Source organism: Aulonocara stuartgranti (genome assembly GCF_965226115.1).
Source record: "Aulonocara stuartgranti genome assembly, chromosome: 23".
In the NCBI taxonomy this organism is placed as follows: Eukaryota; Metazoa; Chordata; class Actinopteri; order Cichliformes; family Cichlidae; genus Aulonocara; species Aulonocara stuartgranti.
Window position 1 is genome coordinate 39,828,546 of NC_138958.1, and position 27,622 is coordinate 39,856,167.

A 27,622-nucleotide genomic window follows, 5' to 3' on the forward strand; every position below is an offset into this window, starting at 1 on the left:
TGACAGACCGCGGAAAGACTAACACTAGGCTGCTCTTATGTTTTCTCTCAACGTCGCCGCCATATCTGCAGAACAAGACAGGTTAGCCTGGTCAGGAGTTTCAGATGTCCTTATCAGAAAAAGGATATTTATCTTCCACTTTTGGACTGTAATAAAACCTTTGCCTACAATATTATTTTTATCTCGAAGTAAAAGCTAGAGCTCCCTCCTCACCATTCCCCAAAGTGATATTTTTACAAGTTTCTCAGCCTTGGAAAGTTGCTGAGGGCGTTTGTTCTTGTGTGTACAGCTTGAACTGCTTGAGCTCAGACCCGGTCTTGTTTTCATGAAGGATTAGACATGTTATGGTTTTATCCAGCACGACTTAATCAGGAGGTCAGGGTTGTGTGCAACGCTCCCCGTTTCACTCCCAAGTGACATTCGGTCTGCACTGAAATGTGGATTTGTGTTTATACACAGATTCATGCAACTCCATCAGCTTGAGCGTTCATCACACCAGTCACCGGGTGTGTCATTGCTCAACTCCGCTGCCGGCCCTGCCGGGCACTGACACACGCCGTCTGTTTCGTGTCCCGTCAGTCACTCAGTCAGGATCAATGTGGAGCTGTCGCTATCAGCACGTCTCCTGCCGCCACCGCACGCAAACACCCCTCAACCCATTTAAGGGACATGAAAGTCGACGCTTCTGATCTGCTGTTTACAAATCCCACGTACGGCATCGTACAGTATATCCTCTCCCCCGCTCCTCTGTTTGCGGCGCAGAAGAAATCCGACAGTGACGCAAGCCAATTAGCTCCGTCCGTTCCGCTCTCATCCTATCGCGGAGCAGCAGAATGTGCGGGGTGGAAAAGGTAGTCACTGGTGGGCTGTGCTCTGCAAAACCAAAGTCTCGGTGTCAAACTGAAGGAGCTCGACGCTTGATGATTTCTGATGGATTACTGCTCTTATAAGTGCGCCTGTCTTCCTCCTCCTTGTTCCTCGAGCCTTTGCTCTTCCAATTTTAGTTTCCCGATGAGCCTTTTCTCCTCAGATTGTCCTCAAATGTCCTTTCTTTGTTCTGTTTTGCTTCACTTAGCTTTCTATGGTTGAGTATCTCTTTCCCAGTTCATTTCTCTCTGTCCTTGAGTGAACTATTGATTTAACTAAGCAACACTGGATAAAATTAGCTTCAGAGTCCTCGATGGATTCACTCGAGTTTCTAATTTTCTATTATCAAGTGTGCTAATGACTAGTGCGAGGTCCAAGAAACCTCCTGCCAGTTAAACAGAGGCAGGGCGTGTTATTCCTTTACTCTGAGGTTTCTGTGGACTGTTATTTTTTTCTGTTCCTGCTCTGGTATGAATGGTTGTCACTGCCCATCTGTTTATTTGAAAGAAACCAGGAAAGTAAGGCCGACCATCGGTGCGAAATAATAGTAATGTGGAGCACTGAAACAGGCCACAACAGTGCCGCAGTGACTTTAAACACCAAGTGACCTTAAGATCAGCAGGAAGGGAAAGGAATCTTGAATAGGCTGTACTTGTCAGCCGTGTTGGTAGGCATATCAAAATCCCTCTGACATGTTTGTGTGGGTGCCTCACAGCAGTGACTCTAAGCTGTGATGGGGTAAATCGGAGGTGCATTACCTAATCCCACCGTTGGGTTAATGCACTGCAGGTGGATTTCTTTGATCCAGCATCTCATCTGGCATTTAAGGGCTGCTAGCTGCGCTGATACAGAAAGGAGTCTGCAAGACAGTATTTATTAATGTTAGTATTCCCTTTTGTAAAATATGCGTAAGGCCATATATTTTGCTCACAGGATATCTCTTGTGGATAAGCATTATCACTCCCTCTATTCATCTCTTTATCTTTCCATAAATAATGTATGCAAAACCACAAATCACTTTCTTTGCACACTTGACAGGCGTGGAACTCGCAGCTATCGCTTACTAATCAGGGCTGCCTTAAATACACGTTCCTAGGGAATGTAAAGCCTTGCAGAGTATATTCTCCCTGCTGTATACTTTGAGCAAAGGTTGGCTGAATTAAAATGAGAGAGTGCAACCGTGCATAGCTGAGGGCTCGCATTATTATTAAATCCTTTATTTAAACAGGTAATCTCATTGAAATCAGGGTGTCCTGTTTTTTTAAAGGAGACCTTTGCAAAGATAACATGAGAATGGACATTTTGAAATTTAGGAAAATCTTATTCAGGAGTGATGCTCATGCATAAAATCCTCAAATAAAATAAGAGAATGTAGTTTTCAAACTTTTGTATTTAATCCTATTTGTATGCAGCAAAGTATCTGAACCCAGTTGTAGAGTAAATAAGAGGTGCAGCTAGTGTTAGAACTTCCTGTGACTCGGCATTGTAAGTACTACATTTAAATCTTAACAAGGCAGCAGAGGTAATTGGGTAATTTTTAATAAACAAACATCAAGCAGCACTGCTCCCTTATGTTTGTTTAAGAGGACCATCTCAAATTTTTATATAAGATACAGTGGTTGGTAATAAAATGCAGCACCCTGTAGTAAATGGAATAAAGAATATTCAAGGTGGAGGAGGAAGCATATGTATAAATAGCATTACCATCAAGAAAGCACTCAGATTTCTGGAGTGTGTTCCACATGGGTCTTAAAAGTGAGTAAATAATTCTGAATTATTTATAATAATCAATAGTTTTTATTTTATGACCATGAAGATTTCAAAGGAGGCAGGATACTCTTAGGTCACCTGGTGAATAGCATCCCCTTATGTTTCTTTACCAGAGGCCAGAGAACAAGCGTACTGTTTTGATAGGTGAAATGCAGATGCTGGAAAGAGGATAGTACCTCAAATAACCATTTATTAAAGCCAAGGTATGCAGAAGAGCATCTCCACATTTCTGGATGCACAACACGTGCAACGACTACACCAGGTGTCACTCACAGCTAGACAGCTTCAGGCTGATATGAAGGCGACCATATTTCAATTTACCATTTGTTACAATCAAAGTATGCAGAAGAGCGTCTTTGCATCCGACCTTGAAGCAGGTGGGCTACAGCAGCAGAAGACCGCACTGAATGTCACTCTTGTCAGCTAAGAATGGGAAACTCCAGTTCACACAGGCTCACCAAATCGTCTCAAACTGGTTTCTTGAACATGGCGGTGTGGTCACAAATGGCCTCGGCAGTCACCAGATCTCAGATCACAGGCCAGGAACATGGTGGATGTGCAACCACAAATCTGCAGCAACTGTGTAATGACCAAAATCTCTGACGGAAAACCTTTTGAAAGCATCTTTGAGATCTGTCAGGAAGATTCTGATGGAATCATTTAATAGATTGTTTATCTAGTCAAGCATAACATTTCCAGTGGCATAGCATAAGCTGCTAAATCAAATGCTTTGCATAGGTTGTGAGGGGCTATGCGACGCACACATAACGCAGCTGTTATTGTGCTGTGACTTAATCAAAAGCCCAACTGCTCTGATTAAAACTGTTTGGAAATTTACCAGGGACTTTTGGATTTTTACTAGGCAGGAGAATTTTGATATGGGTTTCGAATATTTGCATTTCTGGTAATGGTACGTTTATGTAAGGGAGGTACATGCAAATCTTTTGCAATTTTACCTGATGCAAGTTGTGCACTGTGATTAATTCAAAGCTGCAGTGAAGGAAAGAAAATCAGTCCTTTTATTTGCTTTGAGCTTTAGTTGTGAGTGGTGAGTAGAACAACCTGGAATTTAGAGTGTGTGTGTGTGTGTGTGTGTGTGTGTGTGTGTGTGTGTGTGTGTGTGTGTGTGTGTGGCATTAGTATTTGGATATGTTGGCCTCGTCATTTTGTTTTTTGTGTGTGTTCTTATGGTGACAAATGTCCAAATTTATTATACTCGGTCCCAGATATAAATACCAGCATGGTTCTTAAAGCTACACGCTATTACATTAAAATACTGCTAACAACAACCAGTGAATCACCCTCCATAGAGGAAAAAGCAGTCCTAAAATGACAGCTATTTCATTTTTCTTGTCATAATTCAGAATTGTGCTCAATTTGCTTCCGGTAAGTCTCCGGTCGCCCTACATATAAAAAGCTGCCAAGTACTTTTTACCGTTGTTGGAAATGAGCTTTCTCGCAGCAGAAGCAGCTTCCTGTACTTGGTACTGAGGCACAATTCTAATTTACAACTTTGCCATGGAAGCAAACAGACGCGGACGCTATCACTGTCGGCAGCTGGCGGGAAAACAAATTAACTTTTTTCCCTCCATTTCTCCCCTCCATTCAGCACGATGGGCAGCTTTTCCTGAAATGATGCGCAGGTTTATTGGTGTTGATGCGAGCTGTCAGTCAAATATCAGAGGGACGGGAAATTGACAGTGGAGATGATGAGGAAATCCTCATGCATATATATCAGCTGATAAAGGGGGCAGTCGCGACGCGCCTCCGCCGTTCCTTCCCGCCGTCCTCCTCGCTCCCTTTTTCTGTCGCTACAACGCTTCCCCTTGACTCGCCTTCCCCTTGAAATCTCCCCTTCTCTTCTCACACGAAAAGCTTTTTATGTTTCTTGTTTTTCATAGCCCGGCTACACCTGCCTCCAACCAGAGCGTTTTGGCTCAGAGCCGCTCTCTCTCCCTCTCTTATTTACAGCTCTGGTGTTGGGCGGGTAGGGGAGGGGTGAGGCGAGGATGCCGACTCACTCCTTTGCAGCTTGACCGTGAAGGAGCTCCAGTGGAGCAGTTGAGGAATTAATTACTTTATTTACAGGCTTCTGAACAACTTGTTTACCTCCAGATTTTCCCTGGGAAGTTTGGAGGCCACCGGGTGTATACTCTTTTATTCAGATAAGTTTTTTTTATTATTATTGTTCATTAGTATGTTACACCCTATGTTACATAAGAAGCAATCTTCAGAGAACTAATTACTCTATAATGTTCTCTGCAGTTCTGCCAGCCAATAGAGTTGCTGTCACTGTTTTCAAATAGCTGTGTTCTCATTAGGAGCGAAGCCCTATTTTTCTTTTTTCTTTCTTTCGACTGGTAAAGTCTGAGTGAGTCATCCGGCTCAGGAACACAATACCCACATTTGTTCTGAGAAATATTGGCCACACGGTAATTACAAAATGAGACAGTGAGACGAGGCTTCCATTTGCGTTGATCGCTTTCACGATCCATCAGTCCCCGTCGAGTTATGACATTTGAATTGACCCCGAGGGACGGGCCTTTCGAAGCACAGACGCATTCGTATCATCCAGACGGCTCAGCGGCATCTCACCAGCCAGCTGCCCATCACTCACCGGCCAATTAAAGGTCTCAACGAGGCCACAGGAAACAGTCACGACCAATTAGCATGTGATCTTACCAACTCCTGGACGTACATGTGTTCAAAGCATCGGGCGCCAGGAAGTGATTACACCTCCACTGGCGGTTATGTCCTCTCCAGCCATGCCATGTGTGATGGATGGACTTCCTCTGTCATTTAATGTGCTAATGACAGACACATTCAAGAACACACAAGCGCACAAGTATTCCTCTTTACTTGAGGGTTTCCTTATTCCCCTCTACCGTGTATCTCCCACTAAAATACACTCAGAGCACGACCTCTGCTTTGCACACCAAGAAGGTTAAGTGTTTCTTCTATGAGGATGTGTGAAGGGCCGGAGGAGCCAGTAGTCTAACCTTTCTCAGTCTGCCAGTGGCTCTCATGTGGAGTCACGGTGACCTAGCCTTTTTTTTGCGTCCAAGCCTGCAGCTGGAAAATGTGAAGAATTTCTATGATTCACAAAGTTCACAGGTGGTTTCCAGGAGTATTAAAACAGATTTTTCACTTTCATCCAGGTTTAAAGCATCCGGAACTTTTCAAAATGAGTTTAAATCTATGTATGTGTGTGTTCTTCTGTTGCCTAGGCCAGTAAAAGCCAGGTTTCAGACCACTGGCCAAATCAGGCCAAATAGAGTACTTTTGTAGATTTTCATCTAAATCTATCATCCTGTCAGAAACTTTGTCTTCTTTACCTACTATGGTGAACCTGAAACCTAAGACATACTGTTTGCTTTTGCAGTTTTAAACGTTTGAAACATTCCTAAGAGATTCTGGTCCATGTTGACATCATAGCATCACACAGTTGCAGGGGTGGCATCTGGTGTGGTCTTCTTCTGCTGTAGCGTGTCTGCTACAAGGTATGATGCATTCAGAGGTGCTCTTCTGCGTACCTTGGTTGCAATGAGTGGCTATTTGAGTTACATTTTCGATTTAAGTCACTTAAATCACCTTTCTTCCCCATTCTGATGCTCAGTTTGAACCACAACATCCACAGTTATGATTTTAAAAATGACTCTACCTGTTAAAATAATCCACAGAACTTTAAACCAAAAACATGAAAGGAAAATAACCAAGTGATATGGTTAGTTCTTATTTGTAGTTTGTGTGAACTGACCATCTAAACCAGTGATTCTAGTCAGATTAAGTGCAGTATTATGCAAACCAAGCAAGATAAAGGCTTTGTGATCGTGTATGCTAATGTGCCTAGCTTTCATTATCTTAATCTGTTTATATCTCATTGCATGTGTGCGTGCATCCATGCATGCGTGTGTGTGATGTGTGCAACCAGGGCTGGACTGGGACAAAAAATCGGCCCGGGCATTTTGACTAGAGACCGGCCCACCAGGATAAAGATTGAAAATGTGACGTCATTCAGGTGCAAAACCGCAAAGGATTCTGGGAACTTGTGGCAAGAGGTACTAGCGCACGCAGGCTTTCAATTGAACTCAGTTACACAGCGATAAAAAGAAACCCAAAAAATGGCAAGAAGCTGTTGTATTATTAACTGCAATAGCTGGTCGCATGACAGCCACGGGAAGCCGACGGGTAAAGAGATCTTTTTTTTTACGTCGTTGAGAAATTTTTTAAGCCATGTTTCCGAAGTAAGAGCCGACGGATGGTCTGGATATACCAAATATAACGTCTCAGAACACTCCAGCTCACATGTTAGTCTGCTCCAAGCATTCCCACAAAGGTCAGAGTTTTGTAGTAGTTAATACGTCATTTTTCTTAACATAATTGGTGATATAGGTTACAAGGAAGTCTGGCGCTGAACAGAAATTGTCGCGCTATGCTCCTTTGTTTATTGTGCATAAATAGTGAATTGTCCTGACACAATATTGCGTTTCGCTTCTGTTATTATGGTACATTGACAAAAACATATACTTTTATTCACAGGATAAAACAGGGTTTTTGTATCACTAATTGTCCAGTGCGATTAAAACATACAATATTATTGTCACTGCTACATTTCTGTAATGCTACCAGAAATTATTTCCACTACTAATTAATTACCGTTGAGCTCAAAGGTCCTATTAATAAACGGTTAACGAATGTGTATTTATGACGACGATTTGTGAGACTGGTAAACTTATGATACGTACGATGGTCTTTACTTTCTACACGGTGCATTTCAAGGTCCTGTACCCATCCGTCGGTAAACTGTACCTGGGCTTGTTGCAGTGACCTGAAGTTACTAAACTTCATGAGTGTGTGCACTCACTCCAAGAACCGTGTAATTATAAATCTGAGCGTGGTGAAAGTTGGGCAGCACGCTGACGTCTTTTGTCCACTCTGTGTGCTCCTAAGGGTCTGACCCTTTCACTCCTTTGATTTTTTCCTCGTATTTTTCTTTGTCTTTTCGTCGAGTCTGTCTTTGTACGGACCGGCATTGTTCTCCTTTTGTTTTGTACATTCCTTTTTTGTGCGGCAAAGAAAAAACAAGAAGGTATTGGAACCGGAGAATGAACGTTTTGCGGTACTGCAAACGCTTGCATTTGATGCGGTACTTGGATTGTTTTGCCACGAGTTCCCGGCATGCAATGCGCGAAAATCACGTGATTGCTAAACAAGGGGGAGGGTGCATCCAGCCTCCTCGGCTGTAATTGGTCCAGCCCAGAGTCGATCATGACCAATTGGCCAATCCAACACCTTTCATTATATATACCCTTCCTAAAAAAAAAAAAAAATCCATCGGCCCATAAAAACAAAAAATCGCCAGCGGCCCACCGGCCAGTCCAGCTATGTGTGCAACAAAGAGTGGAGAGGTCAGTGCACTGACTGAATGTACTGCCCAGACAATGGCCGAGTATGAAAAGGAGGCATATAGCCCAGTGGTCTTGTTAAATATGAATGGTTTCCCTGACAGAAGTGGGGAGCGAAATAAAAGACAAATTGCTGGGGGGGACAGATTTTATGTGGAATTGCTAAAATATGCCACATATCAGAATGCAAACAATTAAAGGGACGCCCATATTTCACCAGGCAGCCCCTGGACGGCGCAGCACTCCAGCACTTTACACTCCATCTCCTCTGTTTGCTCTCCCTTCATCCTTTTCCCTTTTACTTTTGCTTGCATCCCTTCTCACTCTTTTTTTTCTTTCTTTTCTTCTTCTTCTTCATCTTTTTCTTGGACAACCCTTCCTTTCTCAGTCCTTTCCTATTTCCTTCTATCCTAGCACCTTCTTCCCGCCCTCTCTTCATCACTTATTGTCTGACTGAAGCATCAGTGCTTGAAGGACCGGCCAGGCGTTGATTAAGACGAGCTTTCCATATGCTTTCTGCTCCCTTGAGAGCAACTTGCTGTGCGTTCATACCTGCCTGCCTCGATCCTCTCTCCTTTAGGTGTTAAATTACTCTCATTTGAAGAGGAAATTTGGCGGCTCCTCCTCCTCTTGCGTTACAGCTTGTTGACGACACCGTAGTTTCTTTGACATTGCGAAGTAGCAAAACGTTCTCATGCAAGAGTCAGTTTACTGGCTTGCTTTTGGTCCGTAAGTCCTACTGAGCTTTTATTCTCCTTTGCTACATGCTGTGCCCTTCCTCACTCCATGATCTTTGAATTATCTTCTGCTGTGATGCTCAGCTAAAGTACTTTAAAGAACTGAATATTAAGATAGCTTATACCCTCTACTTGTATCTTCCTCCCTACATTATTAATGCCTTCTAAATGAAGCTGTTTTAACTACGATTAGCACTTGGGTGGATCTAGCTACAGATTCATCCCAGTCCTATCGGCGCTTGTATCCGGCATCAATGGAAGCTGATTTGGGCCAAATTGCTGGTGTACTGTGCAGGGCATATGGAGGGAAAGTCAGATAAATAGATTTAATTATGCCCGGTGGGGAAAGCTCATGGCCTGCTGGCTGTTTTCATTATCGAGCAAAGGTGGGGCTCTCTTCAGAGAGGCCTGGATTGGCTGGCCTAGCTGTCTGCCAAAAGCCAGCTTCCAGCGGCCTGACGTGACCTCGTCGTTGGGCGGCAGTCCACTTGTAGCCCGATCCTCACTTCCACAAGGAAACCACACCAATTTTAAAGAGCACTTGTTGTCTATTTTTTGCCCTCAGTGCTATTCTGTCTATTGGAAGCCTGAAATATTTTCCGACGGGTCTCACTGTTGAGCAGTGCCACTTCGCCAGAACAGGAGAAGAAGGCACCGTGTTACATCACGGCTCTGTTAATCTCCTCCCCCCCTCTTCCCATCTCTCCTGTTTCTCTCTCTCCGTCTGCTTCTCAGTTTGTTTCTCTTTCGCTCGCCTCATATCTTTCCCCTCCTTTACTTTCTTTACTGAAAACTCCACTGAGATATGTGCACTCTTCTCCAAATACATACAGAGCAATCTAATTACTGCGATAACATTTCTGCTTGGCTGATTAACTGTTCTCCCTGTGCCTCTGAACGCAGCTGCATTCCCTCTATATATTCCTAAGCTCCTTATTCCTCCCCAGCCGAGCTGCACTTTCACAGGAGCTTTGGCTAACACATCCATCCCTCGTCTTCTCTTTCACTTTTTCTCGTCTTTCTCTCTTTCTTCTCTGCCTCCTTCTTGTTCGCTTATTCTCCCAGGCAGATGGGCTATTTAGCCGGCTCTCACTTTTTCTGGTTTGCTCATTTAATTCCTCTTTTCTTACTTACTCATTGTTTTTTTTTTCCCTGCCTTTCTCTTGCTTTCTTTTCTCTTTTTATCCACTCTGCTTCTGTATACCTTGCTCTTATTCTCCAGGGCAAATAGGATTTGGCCAGTTTTCTCACTTGCTCTGAGCTATCTGCAGCCTCGTTATTGAAAAGGACATAACAAGCCTGTTGCAAGAAATCATTATTTTTTGTGGTAACACGCTACGAGTCAACACAGACTAGAAAACAATGCATGCTATGCATGTGATGGTTTTACCATCACGTATAAGTGGCATTGTTCACATGCTCGCCTGTTTACAGAAGGATTTTAATAGTGTACCAGCCAGATGGCAGATCACTCCACAACACAGGATTATTGTTATGTGTTAACAAAATCTTTTTTCAGTCAGAAATCTTTGAGGATATTCAGACGTTAAGGTTAAAGTATGGAAGCAGTTATCGTAGAGATACACACTATGAAGAAGAACAGGGATGAGCACATGTTTACAGGACATAAGTTGCCTCATTCTGAAGTTTGTCCTCTGACAAAAAGTCTTTTCTACCCTTTATTCTTCCTTCCATGTAGCATAGCGCAGTAATATATCCTTTACTTCCCTCCAAGACAGATAAAAGAAGCCCGACTAGCCTTGGAGCCTCAATTGATGCAGTATCAAATATAATGTCAAATAAGTCCTCCCCTGTAAAGGCTCCTCCAACCTTTTTTCACCTCAAAGACAGACAGAACTAATGCAAAGAGCCTCAATCAGCTGATCTCAGTGTCAGACGACATCAGCTGATGGCTCCGCTGAGACCCTTACAATCATCCAATCGATGTATCTCAGATAGGACTCCATTTAACAAGCCGCTTTGCAACCCACCTTCACCCCATAAACGTTGCACTGACAAAGATTTTCAGTCTCAGAATGTGCAAAGCCAACAGTCCAGAGGTGCCATAGTTACATACTAACATATGTTGGTAGAGACAAAAATGCATCGCATCAGGTTTAGCGTCTTATTATTTGCTGCTAGTATTATTTAGGGTCAGTTTTAAGCCTGTGCCTCTCTTGTGTCCTGATATTTCCGTTGGCATGTTTGTGACTTCTGCTTGAGGTCTCCAGCTTGATGTTTTTGGGCTGTTCCAATCTCGACTTCAAACTGGAGAGAATGCGGTTCTTGTGTTCAGGCTTCTAAGGAGCAGGACTTATTTCAATGAGGCCTCTGTTACGCAGTCATAGAGATCAGTCGGTGACCCTGTAGCAACCCTCAGTCACTAGAGAAAAATGTGCATTCCCCAGCCGGTTGGTGAGTGGTTGCTGGCTTTTGCAAGTTGAAGTTGGTTGTGGAGAGGGAGTTTCACCAAAGACCTAAAATTTTATTAGATTTGCTCTCCGAGCTGTAGTGAATCTTAAAAAAGTGCGACGCAAGCTGTAAAAGGAAATAGTTTCATTTTAAGCTAAAAGTTTCACCTTTTGAAACATGTTAGTTTCAGCGGTAAGGGACAACTTTTAACACCTTTTCAAGGGAAATATTCTCCGTTTTCATTTGCATCACACTCTTCATAGTCATGCAACCACTCAGCAGGTAGTTGGCAAGTGTTTGCAGAAAAGCTGCCGTCTTCTTTCTTTAACTATGGGTGTTTGCTAGAAGCCAAAGCAATCGCAATGAGGTTATCAGTGCAATATTGTATACTTTCTTATGATAGATGTTATCTTGCAACAGCCAGCAACGTCCTGCAGCTACTCGCCAACCAGTTGGGGAAAACTCATTTTTTCCCTAACAACCAGCGGTTACCAGGGGCCCGTGCGACCAGATCCTAAGAAAAAGGATTTGCTGAAGTTGAAGCGAAAAGTATTATTTGTCGAGCTATAATGATTAAACTTGTTCATTTATTTACTTGACTTTACCAGACTTGAATTTTTAATGTTTAACTTTACTCGTTTTACCCATTTTGTTCTGTTCCAGTGGGTTCTTTCATTATCAGAATGTTTCCATTTGCTTTTATCGCTGTAAATCTTGATTGTTTGTTTTTAAAGTTTTATACAGATATTGTATTAGTAGTTTTTCTTCCTTTCTTCTGGACTCATTTAGTTGTTTTTATCTTCCTTGCTCCTCTTCTCTCTTTAATCTGTTTCCTCTGTAGACAGAATGCTAAACCACCTTTGTCGCAGTGATGAGCCGCAGCGCTCTGCCGTTGTGTGTGTGATGCTTTAGCGTGTCTCTGTGTGAGCGTGTGCGCGCGCGCTTCAACTCAAATGTGGAATGGCAAGGTGTTCACAAGTATCATCAAGCCTGCAAGCGTGTGAGCACACACACGTAATGTGCACATGCACACGCGTCAATTAAATCCTTGTCCTCCTTGTGAAAACATGGCTTCCTCCACACGGGCCCACACACACACCCACGGTGCTAGCAGACAGCATTCTCACATCCCTCGTTATGCCTGCCGATAACCAACCACCCACTGGCTCCCTGTTGCACCACGTTAGGAAAGCTTATTAAGATTACACACAACTGCACACCATCAGAGTTGTCACAATTGCAGAGAACAAAGAAGCCTTAATGCTGAGAATGGAAGTAAAGAGATGATTTTATTTAAACGGAAAACGTTAAGATCTAAAGCTGCTCTAAATGAGATTTCTAGTTTGTTGCAGTAATTTGAGATAGATGTTAAAGAAATCCTATATAACGATTTATCCGATGGAGCAAGCTCTTTTTGCTCCCTTTGGCCCTTTTCCTCCATCCTAGAGCTTTAATTGCACAGGTCAGGTTGGTGACATCACCACCCAGGATAGCTGTGATCCTAGTGTTACATATAGAGCCTCATTAGAGGATGGCTAACTGAGCTCTTACGCCTCTTCCCCCTCTCTTCCACAGTAATGAGAATGACAGTTGCTGTAGTAATTACAGTCACTATAGTTTCTTACCAGCTGAGATTCTGGCGCACCTAGCTGACTGCTTTTGGTCCGAATTAGGGTGTCAGTTTTGCAAAGTGCACTAGTCATCATCTGTTATGCCTGACTAAGGTTTTTCACATGAAATTTAGGGAAACCATAAGAAGAAGTAAAAAGAGGAAAGTTTTTGGTGCATAAATATACAATTATTTATAGGATTTCCAAATAACAAAAGGCCTCCCTTTGCAGCTATAACAGCTTTAACTCTTCTGGTTTCCACAAGGCTTAGGAGTGTTTATGGGAATCTTTGGCGATTCCTAGAGAAATGCATTTGTGAGGTCAGACACTGATGTTGGAGGTGAAGGCCTGACTCACAGTCTCTGCTCTAATTCATCCCAAAGCTGTTCTATCGGGTTAAGGTCAGGACTCCGTGCAGGCCAGTCAAGTTCTTCCACACCAAATGTGCTCATCCATGTCTTTACAGACCTCGCTTTGTGTACTGGTGTGTAGTCATGTCGGAACAGGAAGGGGCCATCCCCAAACTGTTCCCACAAAGTTGGGAGCATGAACTTGTCCAGTATGTCTTGCTGAACCATGAGTTAATTTCACTGCAACGTTTGTCCAAATTAGGATGCTGCAAAGTGGAGAAGAAGAAGAAAAAAAGAGGAAAGGCCTTTGTGAAGCATTAGCTGTTTGTCAAAGAAAACCAACTTTTTAAGACAAACATTTCAAAATTACTCCATGACAAATATACCGTACTTTATATATAGTGACAAACAGGCAACATCATCTCCTCTCACCGTCCCAGGCCTGCCAAGGTGATCCCAGGGCGGCTGTGGGAGCGGCGGGTTAATAATGACAACGACATCCTAATAATGGTTCCCAGTAACTCCTGTGTCAGTGGGGAGTGTATTAAATGGGACACCAGAGCAGCCTGACTCACAAGGACCCCCTACTTTTCTCTAATGAGAGTTTGATGGAGTGGTTGTGTAGGTAGATAATGCTAAGTTAATGAGATGTCCTATTCCATGAGACTGTTTGCAGTTCCCTGCAGAGTTACTGTGTGTTCGTTACCTCTGTTGATGTATATGCTGTCTTCTTTAGTGTGTGCAGCCGCTTACCTGTTTTTTGTGAACAATCTGTTTATTTCTAGTTTACTGCTGTGTGTGTGTGTGTGTGTGTGTGTGTGTGTGTGTGTGTGTGTGTGTGTGTGTGTGTTATTTGTGCTCATAGAGCTTTTCTTTTTTTTTTTTTTTTTTTTGTAGGTTCTTTGTCTTTAAATGTGCTGGTGCATTTTCACATTTTTATCCAGCTTCATTCTCGCACGCAACAGGAAATTAACTGTCACATTTCAGAACCAGTGACAGAGCAAAACCGGCGCTATACAGAGGAAGCTTAAAAAAACAAACCACAACAAAAAAAGAAAGTAATTAAAAAACAGAGAGAGAGAAAAGAGAAGCAGACATTAGTTTCATAGCAATAGGGAAACGATGGGGGGATGTTTGGTGATGAACAACGCATAAGGTGATGGGAAAGGTAGACGTCTCTAATTGGGAGTCCCACCCCTGTTCTGTGCCACCCTCTTTCTTTTTCTTTCCATCTTTTCTCAGACAATACAGTGAGAAGAAGAAGCTTTCCTAATTAATGCAGATATAATGATGGGTCCAACTGAGGACCTCTGCCCCCTCAGAATGTTGATTAAGGCGGTGTGTGTGTGTGTGTGTGTGTGTGTGTGTGTGTGTGTGTGTGTGTGTGTGTGTGTGTGTGTGTGTGTGTGTGTGAAGGCGGGCTGGGAGGGGTGGGGGTGTGAATCTAGCAAACAGCTCGGCCGACTAAACCTGGGATTTTGGATAATCATATATTTATGTGTAATATAATTATATGTCCACTGATGCATAGAAGATGAACAGCGCTGATATTTCTTTTCTGACGATGCTGATTTTTATATGGTTATCGCTGAGGTAATTGCTAGTCTGCTTTTGGCTCCTGCATAATGTGGGAGTGCTTAGAAAATCAAAATCAAAATAGTTCCAAGTAAAAAAAAAAAAAAAAAATCTGTAGGGTAGAAAAAAGATGCTGCAGCAGCGCCCACACTGTTTCTGTGGCAAGTGATCTCTAGGAAGAGAGGTGGAAAAACATTACAGCAGCAGGGGCTTAGCATCCGCGATATCGCCGAAAGAAAAATAAAAATAAAACACGGATGTTGCAGATGACAGATTTTAAACTTCCCAAAACAGCTCAAAGATCAGTGTGAAACTCTGCCAGTGTTGCTTAAAGGGGAACGCTACACATTTTGCACATCAGGCTCAGTTTACCCGCCACGGCTCCAGCTGCTCTGCCTCTGAATACTGCAGTGTAATGCCTTCCATGACTTTTGTCGAGTCAAGGAGATAATGGGCTCTGCCCTACAGATCCTTCATAGCCACACAAGTGTTTCCACTTATTCTGGTCGATTAGACCCCTGCTCCACTTAGGCTGAATAGAACAACACTGAAGTTGCACGAGGTCACTCCTTTTCTTGACCTAATATAAATGACAAACATGGAATTTGTTCCAAGCTACAGGTGTGACAAATTACTGGTCCTTGAGAAGAGGTCGAGTCAGCCAAAAATCACTATTACAGATGGTGCTGAGTTTCACAGATGAAAGCAGTTTACCAAGCAGTAGTAAAACAATCCTACGTAAATTAATTCAGTTCACTTCACCTCAGGTTTATTTATGTAGTGCCAAATCCCAACAACTGTTGCTTCAAAGTCCTTTACACTGCAAGTTAAAGACCCTGCAGCATTCAGTAGCTGTGAGCAACAACTAGGTGATGGTGAGAAGGAAAAACTCCCTTTTAATAGGAAGAAACCTCCACCAGAACCAGGTTTAGGGAGTTGCGGTCTTCTGGTGTGATCCGTTAAGGCAAAGGTGTCAAACTCCAGGCCTCGAGGGCCGGTATCCTGCAGGTTTTAGATGTGTCCTTGATCCAACACAGCTGATTTAAATGGCTAAATGACCTCCTCCACATGTCTTGAAGTTCTCCAGAAGCCTGGTAACGAACTAATCATTTGATTCAGGTGTGTTGACCCAGGGTGATATCTAAAACCTGCAGGACACCAGCCCTCGAGGCCTGGAGTTCAACACCCCTGGGTTAAGGTGTGAGGGGAAAGAGGAAAGAATAAAGGATGTGTATGTAGATAAAACATAGAATGTGGGAGAAGGAAAAACCCCTGGGGAGTGAAAAGAGGTGAGTCACAGGAAGTTCTGAGCCTGTAGCAGCATAATTATGGGATGGTTCAGGGTCACCTGATCCAGACCCAACTGTAAGCTTTATCAAAAAACTGAATATTTAGTTAATTAAGTTTAATCTTAGTACTCTTTTATTAGTTTTATACAAGGTCCAATCTGAAATTCTGCACTTAAACAAATGCAAATCCTACTTGATTAAATGTGGCCGCTGGCACTTGTGCTATTTTTAAGATTAGTCCCGTTCGGACCACATGTACATTCACATCTCCACTGAGAGCTGGATCAACCCCAGTGTGTCAGAGTGGCTACATTTTACCTTGAATTTCATGCTATACATGAGGAAGGTTGTCCCTCAGTTGCATCAGTATGTTACAGCACAAGTCAGTGTTGACAGTCTGACTCTGGGGAGTTGAAATGCTCATTTGGATCACTCCTCAGTATAGTGCACCATTGAAGGCCCAGTAGGATGTGTTTGCTACTGATTGGATCGCTAAATTTTAACAGAGCTAATGTGAGAGTCCTGTCCAGAGACTGAATTAGTGGTGAAGGCAGGTTACGTGGACAAAAGCTGCAATATTCTGATTAAAGAGTGGCATGTTTATGTGCTAGGAATTAGCATAGCAGTGCTTATCGAGGCCATCTGTGTGTGCTGTAGGAAACCGGCTTTATGGCTGTTTAGAATGATAAAGCTCATAAAAAACAAAAAAATGTTACACGAGCACAAAGAAATATCAATCGAGTTGAGTTTAAATGTCATGTTAAAGTAGGTAATCCTATGAGTTTACGACCTCGTGAGTACAAACTGTGCATATCAAAAGAAAATGATTTGATTTGGCGTCTCTATTTTCATCTTTCACAGTAAAACTCGAGCAATGTGAATATCTGACCTGCTTTTGGCAGCAGTCACCCACACAGGTACAAGTGAAGCGGGTAGATTAGCTAAAAAACAACTCTAATTGGTTTGCAGGATGGTGCCAGGCCAATGTGGCATCCCTGTCCAGGTTTCCACTTGGCCAGGCCAGCGGCCAGCGGGTTACCATTCAGGCCACGTATCTGCCTGTAGCAGTAATGAGAAGTGCCTCACTGTTAATGAGATAAACACAGACATTAGATTGGCTCAGCGGGAGCTCAGAGGGAAGGAGAGGGTGAGAGAGAAAAAGAGAAGCGGGTTGGCGGGTGAGGCGGAGGCGGCGAGAGAAAGAGAGCGAAAAAGAGCGAGGGAGAGGGTGGCGGGCTCGGCGAGAACGACGATGTGAAAGAGAGGTGGAAGAATATGAAATATTTAGAGCAAAAGGCTCAGTTAATTTCTTGAAAGCGCGAAGACGAGATTCATTGTAAGTCGAAGAGAGGTGGCGACGAGTATGTTCTGCCTGCGAAAACGAGAGAATAAGACTGCAGAATGATAATGATGATGATGGTCGTAATGGCAGAGTTGATAAGGAAAGGATAACACACTGCTGCGGTGTAACAGCTATTTTATTGAACAAAATGTTAAAATATTCATACTCCATATGCTACATGACAGCTCTGCGCCTTTTTTTTTCTGCATTTGCCCCCACACACACACACACACACACACACACACACACACACACACACACACACACACACACACGTACACAAAGTGAGGATTGTCAGTTCCTGCTGTGACATTATAACCGTATCTATCATTAAGCAGTCTTTTTCCAGGCACAGGCGCTAATGAACGCACAGGAGTTACAATGAGTTTGTCTAGCAGATTTGGAAAGCTGATGCAAAGTGAAGAGTGTGTGTGTGTGTGGTGTTTTCATGTTGTGTGAGCCTCTCCGCCTCTTTCATCAACTCGTGCATGCTCTGTTGACTGAGTGAAGTGTGTTGTTTCATCATTAAAGTCTCCAAAAGGATACTAAAGCCCATAAACCGTCCTTTCAGAATAAGAGCACCACGGTTTTATCTGCCTGAGGCTTTAAGATGATCAAATTCACCCTCTTGTCGTTTCCAGGTTTGGCAAGAAGAAGGAAGACAAGAGCAAAGATGCAGCAAAAGCTTCAAAGAGCAAACTGGAGGCACTGAGTGAGGAGGAGCTGGACAGGATCCCTGATGACAGAGATGGGTATGAATCACAAAAAACCCCAACAACAACCAAAAAATTGACATTCTGTGTGTTGTTGTTTTATTATTATTTCACAGTCGAGGGTGTGATAACAGAGCGGCTTACAACATGTACAGTAGAATAATAATAGACCAGCATTTGTCACAGTAGTAAAGTGCTGCGATTGGCATCTTACCTGACAGCTCTGATGTGCCCACCTGCTCCTCCATAACAACTGCTCAGCCGAATGTCTGTCACAGACGAAGAATCACAGGGAAAATGTGTAAAACGTGTATTTTTGCTGCGCCTGTGCTCCTGTGTAACGCCTCTCCTCCTTGCTTACAGCTTCGACCCGCGTTACGCCGAGGTCCAATCCGGCCCCGCCACCCCTGACCCGTCCTCCCTCCCTGACGTGGAGGACGATGACAGCGACCCAAACTACGCTCGCATCAACAACTTCCGCCAGCCGCCCTCGCCGCAGTCGTACATCAGCCGTACGCCCTCCCCCGCAGTACCAGCCGGGGTGTCCGGCCCGCAGCAGGCGCCCTTCGAGGACATCGACGGGCTCTACGCCAAGGTGAACAAGTCCAGAGCTCCGCCTGCTTCACAGACCCAGCAGCAGAATCAGGCAGACAGGTGAGAGAGGGACACGGTGGAAAAGTGCTAGATTTAAATAAAATGTTCTCTTAATTTGAGCTCGCAAGTACGATATTACACATCTCTGTGTTTTAAATGCATGTTTGGCATTTGCACCTGTGCTTCTGCACCAAGTTGCGATTTCAGTGTACAGGTGGAGTCACACAAGGTCACTGGCCATGGTTTGATTGGCGTAAGTGAGAGAATATTTACACAAATCTACATTCACGATCTGCTAAACTGAGACATGCATAAAACATGAAGGCATGGTTACACAGTAACAGCATGCATTTCATTCTCTGTTGTCTTTTCTATAGATTTGACCTTTCATAATCTTTAAAACGTATGCAATATAATTTTTCTGTGACTGTTAGGACAGCTGGCTACAATCAATTGATACGTCACCTTTTACTGCCACGGATGGTTTCAACATATTTTCCTTCTAAAATGTTTGCTAAGAGTTAAATGGGTGTCGAGATTATGCTTCTCTTGCTCCCAGCCACGCTCTTATCTGTTTGGGAACTTGCTGGTTAGCGTCTGGGGAGCAGCTGCCAGTATTTTGGGGGCTTCTGTGAAGCCAATGGACACCTGGGTCAAGATTTCAGTTTTCCCCCCACTGGCAGCTGTTTTTAGTAACACTTTATAATACGACAAAGGGCGTAATTCCTCGGTAATTCAGTGTACACAATGTAATTATATTTACTTACAAATTCTTAAAAGGTAGATACACTAGAATAAAGCAAAAAAAAGTCACATGTTTACAGGAAACAAAAAAATGATGATAATTCAAGTAGTGATTAATTAATTTGAAGTAGTGCCTAAATTCTGGGTTTTCTACCAGAAAAGATTTCTTGGTAATTTTCCATAAAAACAGCTATTTTCCAGGAAAGTAATAATAATAATAATGGATTGCATTTATATAGCGCTTTTCGGGGCCCTCAAAGTGCGTTACAATTCCACTATTCATTCACTCACATTCACACACTGGTGGAGGCAGCTACATTGTAGCCACAGCTGCCCTGGGGCGCACTGACAGAAGCGAGGCTGCCATATCGCGCCATCGGCCCCTCTGGCCATCACCAGTAGGCGGTAGGTGAAGTGTCTTGTCCAAGGACACAACAAGCGAGACTGTCTGAGCCGGGGCTCGAACCGGCAACCTTCCGATTACAAGGCGAACTCCCAACTCTTGAGCCACGATCGCCCGTCGGTATCACATTTATATTGATAAAATGGAATAATTGAATATCCATCATACACATCAACATAACAAATATTAAACAAATATGTTTTTTAAAACCCTGAAACCTAAAAAAAAAAAACCCCTCAGTGACCTTCATTCACCCCATATTACACCACTTGCCTAAAAAAGTACAGCATATAATGTAAGATGGGACAATATCTTTTGTTTTTCTGCTAAATTACTTAGTTATTTTCAGTGTAATCATTTCTTTTTTCATGCCCTTAGTTGTTGGCTTTATTTTAAAGTGTTACACTGTTTCCGTATTCCTGTTTTCAGCTGCTGCGCTAAAAGGAGGCAAATAATGCCACATGGTTCATCTCCCTTCTAATCCTATCCCTTGCTTCCTCTGCTCCGGCTTTTCCTCAGCCAACGCTAGCACAGTTTCCACTGGTACCCTCCAGCTCAACAGCATCGATCGCAGTCATTGTTAACCCAGACCCCAACTAATACAGTATAGCAATCTTACTCATGATCCACATGTTTTGTAAAGATTTAATGCCGGATGCTCTTCGTGACTCTACCCTCTCCATTTATCTGGGCTTGGAATTTGCACTAGGAGTACACTGGCTTGGGAACCAGAAAGCTTATGGTACCAAAAATCATGTCTCTTGTCTAAAAATTCAACATTATTCATATTTAGAAAGATTACATGCCTAGTGACGCGCACAAACACAGGGTCCAGGTGCAGCGGTACACTTCCCTGAAAGCATAAGGTTGCCTCTTCTGAGCCCTCTATTCAATTTAATGTTATTTCAATTTCAAGTCACCAGCTCTATCCTTGTCTGTTCATGCTTGGCACTAAAATCATGCAATCTGGATCGGACACCTCTTGACATACATGCAAAACAAATACAACCAGAATTACTAGAGACAGTTTGAGGAGGCCATGGGTGCCATATGATGAATACTGTGATAATTCAAACACTACGTGTTTTTTCTTTCTTTCTTTTAACCATGTGAGGTTGACACCAGTAATGCACTGTACTTCTACTTGAAGCGTTAACTATAGGTCATTATAACAGCTTGAACATTTGATCTACAGTCTCTTGAGATCACCAAAAGCAAGTCAATCTCTATAGACTCGCATGTTAAAATGTCCAACTTTACAGTGGAAAAAAAGGCATGCTTACAAAAACTGTTTAAACTTGATGAATGCTTAAAGTCAGATTTATGTGGACACGAGGCGGCTGTAGCTGGTAGCTGTCTGCTGGGGCTTCACCTCTGTTAATTTGAGTCGCTGCACTGGACTTCTTGACGACGTGCCGTTTTTTCGGGGGGATTTTTAATGCAATTGTCTGGCATTTAATATGGCTAACTCTGCTTTTAATTTTATTACCAGGCCATCCAAGAAGTTAGTGCTCCCATACAGCCTATGGATGCACCTTGCATTAGCTACCACTCAACATTCTTATCCAATTGTGGTCAGATTTGGCACCAAAAATCCAAATTGGCTTGCCAAAATGCTAACACCGAGCCTTCAGAGTCGGGCTTCACAAACCAATGGCTCACGTCTCATTAGGTCTATCTAATGTCTATCTCATACACTTCTACATGAGTTCAGTCAAGTTTGCCCATTAAAACCTGCCTGTCTGAGATGCTAAGCGTCACTCTAAGCTCACAGTCATTGAATTTTATATTATTGCAGTGCTGGAGCTTGGTTTATGTGCCAATCCAATTGATATCCTAAAACATTTTATTTTTCCAACATGAATGGATCTATATCTATGCGCAAAAATAGGAATTGTGCAAGTCGCAGTGTTTTGAGAGGCATTTAAAGTAGTTTAATAATAAAATGTACTTTAATTTGAGTAAAACGTGTCCTTTGCTGTAATATTTGGATGTCAGAGCCCCTCATTGTTAGTCTAACAAAGGGCCCATGCTTTCAGAAATGCACTGCTTATCAATGTTGTCATTCGTTCCATATTATATATTATTACCGCTGCAGTTTTGAGAACCGTAACTTTCAGCTGCTTTTTGTATTTGAGAGAGGAAAAAAAGGAGAAACTCTAAAGAGGATTCTAATGCAAATTTATCATTTCCCGTATGAAATAATACAGGCCATATTAAAAACTTCCCTCAACTTAAACTCTCTGACAGAAAATTACGATTGACTTGCAAATCAAAAACTAAGCCCCAGACACCCAATCTCATCCAGGGAAGAAAAAAAGAGAGAGAAAGAGAAAGGGATTGGACATGGAAGGGGAGACAGATGGGAAATGGGAAGATGGGACAGACGGAGGGAGAGAGAGACGAGAAAAAGCAGGGAAAGAGGGGAGAAAACGACGGAGCCAAAGTGGAGAGAAAAACACGCCGGGCAGAGTAAATTCGAGAGAGAAGAAGTGACAGAGGAGAGGACGCAGACAAAAGAGGAGGAGGGATAATTAGCCACAGTCTAGCAGCCTGACAGATCTGTTAGACCACTTTAGCTCTTATCCACTAGTGGTGGGTACTTCATTACCAGCCTGTTTTCTCCCTCTACTCTTTCTCCCTCAGTTTCTCTCACACTCGGTGCGTCACATATCCATTCTCGCTTCTCTGTTTTGCTCCTAATGTATATTAGACTTTAGCATTAACATGATGGATGAGAGGAGTCTTCTTTGGCTTGTTAACTCTGTGTGAGAAGGTGTCTGTAGAGACAAAGGGATACAAATAAATGTCTAATAATGTAGTTAGAGGACAGCCATACTGCACATGTTCATAATAATTCAATTAATTCATCTCCATCCTACAAGGTAAACCCCTCGTTCATTTTTTCGCCTTATTTATTGTATTAGTGATCAGTAATAATGAGAGAATGTTGGCAAGCTGTCGTATGTCATTGTACTATTAGGAAGTCAATCAGGATATCAAAATAAAGAATGAACTTAATAACAAGTACGGGATGAGGACTACTGGAAGTCTGGCTGCTACTCGTCTGCCCGCTGTCATAGTGCTTCATTTTTCTCATTTATGTGACAGATAGTGACCAACAATGGCCGTTCCAGGCAATAAGGAGGATGGGAGCGGGAATGACATGCGACACAGGTCGATGGCCATCATTAATTTACCCTATGAAATGTAAATCATCTGCAGATACATTCACTCTTTGCTCCTGTTTGAGTAACTGCAGGGCTGCATGTCAAAGTTGAAGCTACAGTATATTTAAAGCTATCTATGATACTTTGTGTGTGATGACACCCTCATCACGTTGACATCAGTGCATGATTAGAACTGCGATAAAAACTTTTAGCGTGAAATGCCCGCTTCCACTTCAGTATGTGTCACAGGGGTTAGCTGATTAATTTTTTAAAGTCGCTCCTTTATGGGGGGAAAAGGGCTCGGTTTGTTTGTTTTACACACGGGACCAATAAGGAGCGTTTCCTTATTTTAACCCAGACATCACACAGAACATACAGTAAAAACAACAGACTGACTTCTCAAAAATCACAAAACACCAGCCTTGTTTTACAAAGCCCTGGTACAGAAGCTATTACAGCCTCAAATGTTTATATAATGCAACTTTATGGTTACGTCTCTACTGTCATGATGACCGTCTGTCATCCAAGAGTGCAAAGACGGCTCACTCTCCGGGCTTTTAAGGGAACAGTATTGTTCTTTTTAATAGTACTTTAAGAAGTTCACAGTGCAGTAAAAAGCAAGTGCGAAGTGCAGGCTTTTGTTATTAGCTCTGTTGAAACCCATATTTTTTTAGTTAAATGAATCTAATAACTTTTATTTCATTGTTTAATACGTTTAGAAAAAAAAAAACGTTTCGTGAAAAATATCCAGTGAAAACTTTTTGATCACCAGTTTATTTTGTTTCCCCCCAAAAAAACTTGGATATGTTCAAATGTTTTTATGTTGCATGGTTTTTACTGATAAATCATTGAGTTGACCTTAAGACCATGGTTGATGTAAGCTAAATGTTACTGGATTGTTATCATGACCTCAGATCTACAAACTTTTATCAGAATCCATTCAAAACTTTTTGAGCTACTGTGTTTACAAACACGCGAACACATCATGATTAAACATGCAACTATTTTGCTGGTAATAACTGAATGGTAAATGGTAAATGGCCTTTATTTGTATAGTGCTTTACTAGCCCCTAAGGACCCCAAAGCGCTTTACACATCCAGTCATCCACCCATTCACACACACATTCACACACTGGTGATGGCAGCTACATTGTAGCCACAGCTGCCCTGGGGCGCACTGACAGAGGCGAGGCTGCCGGACACTGGCGCCACCTGACCACCACCAGTAGGCAACGGGTGAAGTGTCTTGCCCAAGGACACAACGACCGGGGCTCGAACCGGCAACCTTCCGATTACAAGGCGAACTCCCAACTCTTGAGCCACGATCGCCCTAGTTATTATTCAGTAATAACTGAAATGAGTAAAGAAAATCAACAGCCTATTTATGTAAGATAATTCATAATTTTATTGAGGGGGTTATGTTGGTTGGGTCTGATTATTGGGAGGGGGGCATAACCCCCCTGGAAATCACGCCCCTGCGCGAATGCCACCAAAAACATAACCTCCTTTGGGAAGGTTATCAATCGAATCTGAACTATGACAAAACTAGTAGCTATAGAGAGATCTAGCTGTTTGTTTTCAGGTTATCACATACCTGCAGCAACAGACAGTAGAAAGATTCGCAAACGTTTCCAAAGCCTATGAAAGCAGCGGTACGGAGACGAGATCAATAAGGATCTAACAGCTAATAACAAATGTGTCCGTCACTTAAGATGTGTCATTCATAATCTACAGGTTAATAATTAAACCATACCTTGTTACTGAATTCCATGAAAGCGTGAATAGATGCCTCCCCCTTAACTCCTAATAGGATGTGGCAGCTTTAATTAGCAAAGCAACTATCAATACACAGCTGCCGGGGTGAGATTGTGTGTCACATCAAGTGTTTTGTGTCTCTTCCGTGAGTGTTGTGGTAATGTTGAATGAAACAGGGACGAGCTTTAAAGTAAACGTGACCCACGTCTGGATGAAATCGTGTTTGTTACTTACAGGAGAGAACAATTAACTTTCCCAACTGGGACTGTTGTGGAGGGCCGCACCAATAAGCTGAACTGCTACTGTTAGGGCCTCGTTTTAGCCTTAAATGTTACAAACAATGCTACAAATCTCATCTCTGTAAAGGGCTTCAGTCACCTGTGTTGTCGTTTTCAGTATGAACTAAAGAGGTATTGTGCGTTTAAGCAGTTTTCCTTTTTGTGATCTAGAGTTGTGGTAATGGACAAGAGTTTTCCTTTAAATACAGTAGCAGCGTCACTGAGATCATATAGTACATACAAAAGGCGCACATGCGCTTTCATAACTGCTTTTCTTTCTCATTTTTTTGGGTAAGTCTGCACATCTGTTAAAACACGTGTTGCTGGTCATGAGGTTGGAACCTCTGTGCCTTTTATTCACACACATAAACGCACACACACAGTCAGAAATAGACGCACACACACAGCCACCCACATGTAATATTTCTGTGAGAAAGCCCAGCGTAACCTAGCAACATTTCTGTGTGTGGTCCAGTGGGTTTTATCCACACAAAATCACAGGTGTAAGCTCGTTTATTGCGTTTGTGTTTCTGTAAGTTGAAGCGCAAACAGGCCTGCTTCTGACTTTTTAGACCTTCTGCTCCTACAAAGTAGTTCCTTTTTAAGTTGTTGCATGTGAAATTCTTATTAAAACCTCTCAGTTTTAATGATACTTCCCAAAAATATGATTTATAAAGAAATATGAAATCCTTAAGCTAATTTATCTAGTTGATTTTGGAGGTTGGTGTGTATATATATAAATGCTTCGTTGTCATCTGAGACATGCCGGTGCCCCCTCCCCTCAACTTCCTGTCAAGGCCCCTCAGCGGTGGACTTCCAGCACTGTCTCCCTAATTCGCTGTCGGACATTTTCATTAGACCTCCGATGGCAGGTGTGTACGCTGATGAGCGTCGCATTCGATTAGAGCTGTGCTAGAAGCTGACCTGTGGAGAAAAAAGGTTGGCTATGCTTGTCAAATTTTATTAGCCAGGAGGCAGTCTTTGTAGCTGGAGCAAGAAAGATGAGATGAAAGAGGAGTGAGAAAGAACAGGAGGCCAAAGAGCAGAGATGTGAAGGCTCGTGAGGGGTTGTGTCGTAAATTGCGACACTGTGCTAAGAACGGGGAGACGAGGCTAAGTAAACGGCGCGTTGCTGCCGTGGTTGGAGCAGTGGCATGAGGATTACATGCCTCTAGGTTTACCTGACACTGTGGCAAACTGGAATGCTCAAATCACTCCAGACAAGCATGAGTAATTGTTGAAATATTTTAGGAAAAGTGCTACACGCGCTGTTGGATATAGAAATGTTACGTCTTTTTTTTTTTTTTTTAGCAATGCCATGAATAGCACTGGTTTCCTTGCACACTCTGAATATTGGTCCGATAGAGGAAGCAGTTTTATTCTGCTACAGGCGGAAGCAGCGTTAAAGAGGTGCAAAGCAGACTTTATATAATGAGACTGCTCATTAAGACAAATGCTGAAATTTACCTTTTCTGTACAGCAGAAAACAGAAGCAGAAAAATGCAACTTCTTGTGTTCTGCCGAGGATTTTAGCCGCCCGACAGCATCTGCCTGAAGTAGACTTCTAGTTGAAAACAACACTTCATTAGTGTGTACTCCATATTAAGACCTTTGTGTCTTTTTTATTTGTGATCTATCCAAGCCAGGGGTGGGCAATCTCAGTCCACGAGGGCCGGTGTCCCTGCAGGTTTTAGATGTGTCCTCGAACCAACACAGCTGATGTAAATGGCTAAATTAGCTCCTCAACATGTCCTGAAGTTCTCCAGAGGCCTGGTAACGAACTAATCATGTGATTCAGGTGTGTTGACCCAAGGTGAGATCTAAAACCTGCAGGGACACCGGCCCTCGTGGACTGAGATTGCCCACCCCTGATCTAAGCTGTTAAAATGTTTCCCGTTGCTCTGTTCTCTGTGGTCAGTCATAGAGTAAGCAGCCTGTTTTACTGGAGGCTAGTTTCAGATTGTCAGTTAATCAATTTATTGTTATCATTACCACGCGCTTGTCTAACAACAGAAAACAGATGCATGGTGAGTAATGTGTTTGTTGAGCAGGATGCTGGGGGTGATCGAATTAATTTGGACTTCCGAAAACCTTTTTGGTTTTTTTGGTTTTTGGCAGGGGGGCATTGTTGGCTTTTGACATGTATGCATAGGCTGAGCTGTGATCAGTGTAACCAAAAGCATCTTCTTCTCCACCTTATTTAATTTTATTTGTATATTTATAACGTCAAGATATTAAAAAACAATAACCGGTGCTGAATTACTGGATTCTTGAAGAGCCTTAGCACTAGACTAGACTGCCACGGCCTTTGACCTCCGCTGTCTCCATGCCTGTCCAAATAGAGGTGTCGTGGGTAAAGAATAAGATCATGGAAGCAAATTAGCTTTCTCCCAAGTGTGTCTGTGTTCTCCTTTGGGTGAGGACTTAACCCACTGGTGTGGGGCTGGGACTAAAGCAGGGTCATTTGAGCTGGTTAGGCGAACCGACTAAGATGCCTCCTGGATGCCTCATAGGTGAGATGTTTTTTGGCAGAACCAGCCCAGAGGAGACCCTGAGTCTGACCTGAAAATGCTAGCAAGCTTACATCTGTATCAGAGCTATCTTCACA

General features: G+C 42.8%; 1 protein-coding gene across 3 annotated transcripts in view; it reads left to right on the plus strand.

Moving 5' to 3' along the window:
* Window positions 1-27,622, plus strand: part of pard3ba (par-3 family cell polarity regulator beta a) — a 195,437-nt gene that overhangs the window by 120,479 nt on the left and 47,336 nt on the right. For all 3 annotated transcript variants that reach the window (XM_082524118.1, XM_082524119.1, XM_082524120.1), the window contains exons 20-21: window positions 17,999-18,109; window positions 18,434-18,724. In XM_082524118.1, coding sequence (XP_082380244.1) covers window positions 17,999-18,109; window positions 18,434-18,724 — 402 coding nt within the window. The remainder of the gene's footprint in view (window positions 1-17,998; window positions 18,110-18,433; window positions 18,725-27,622) is intronic.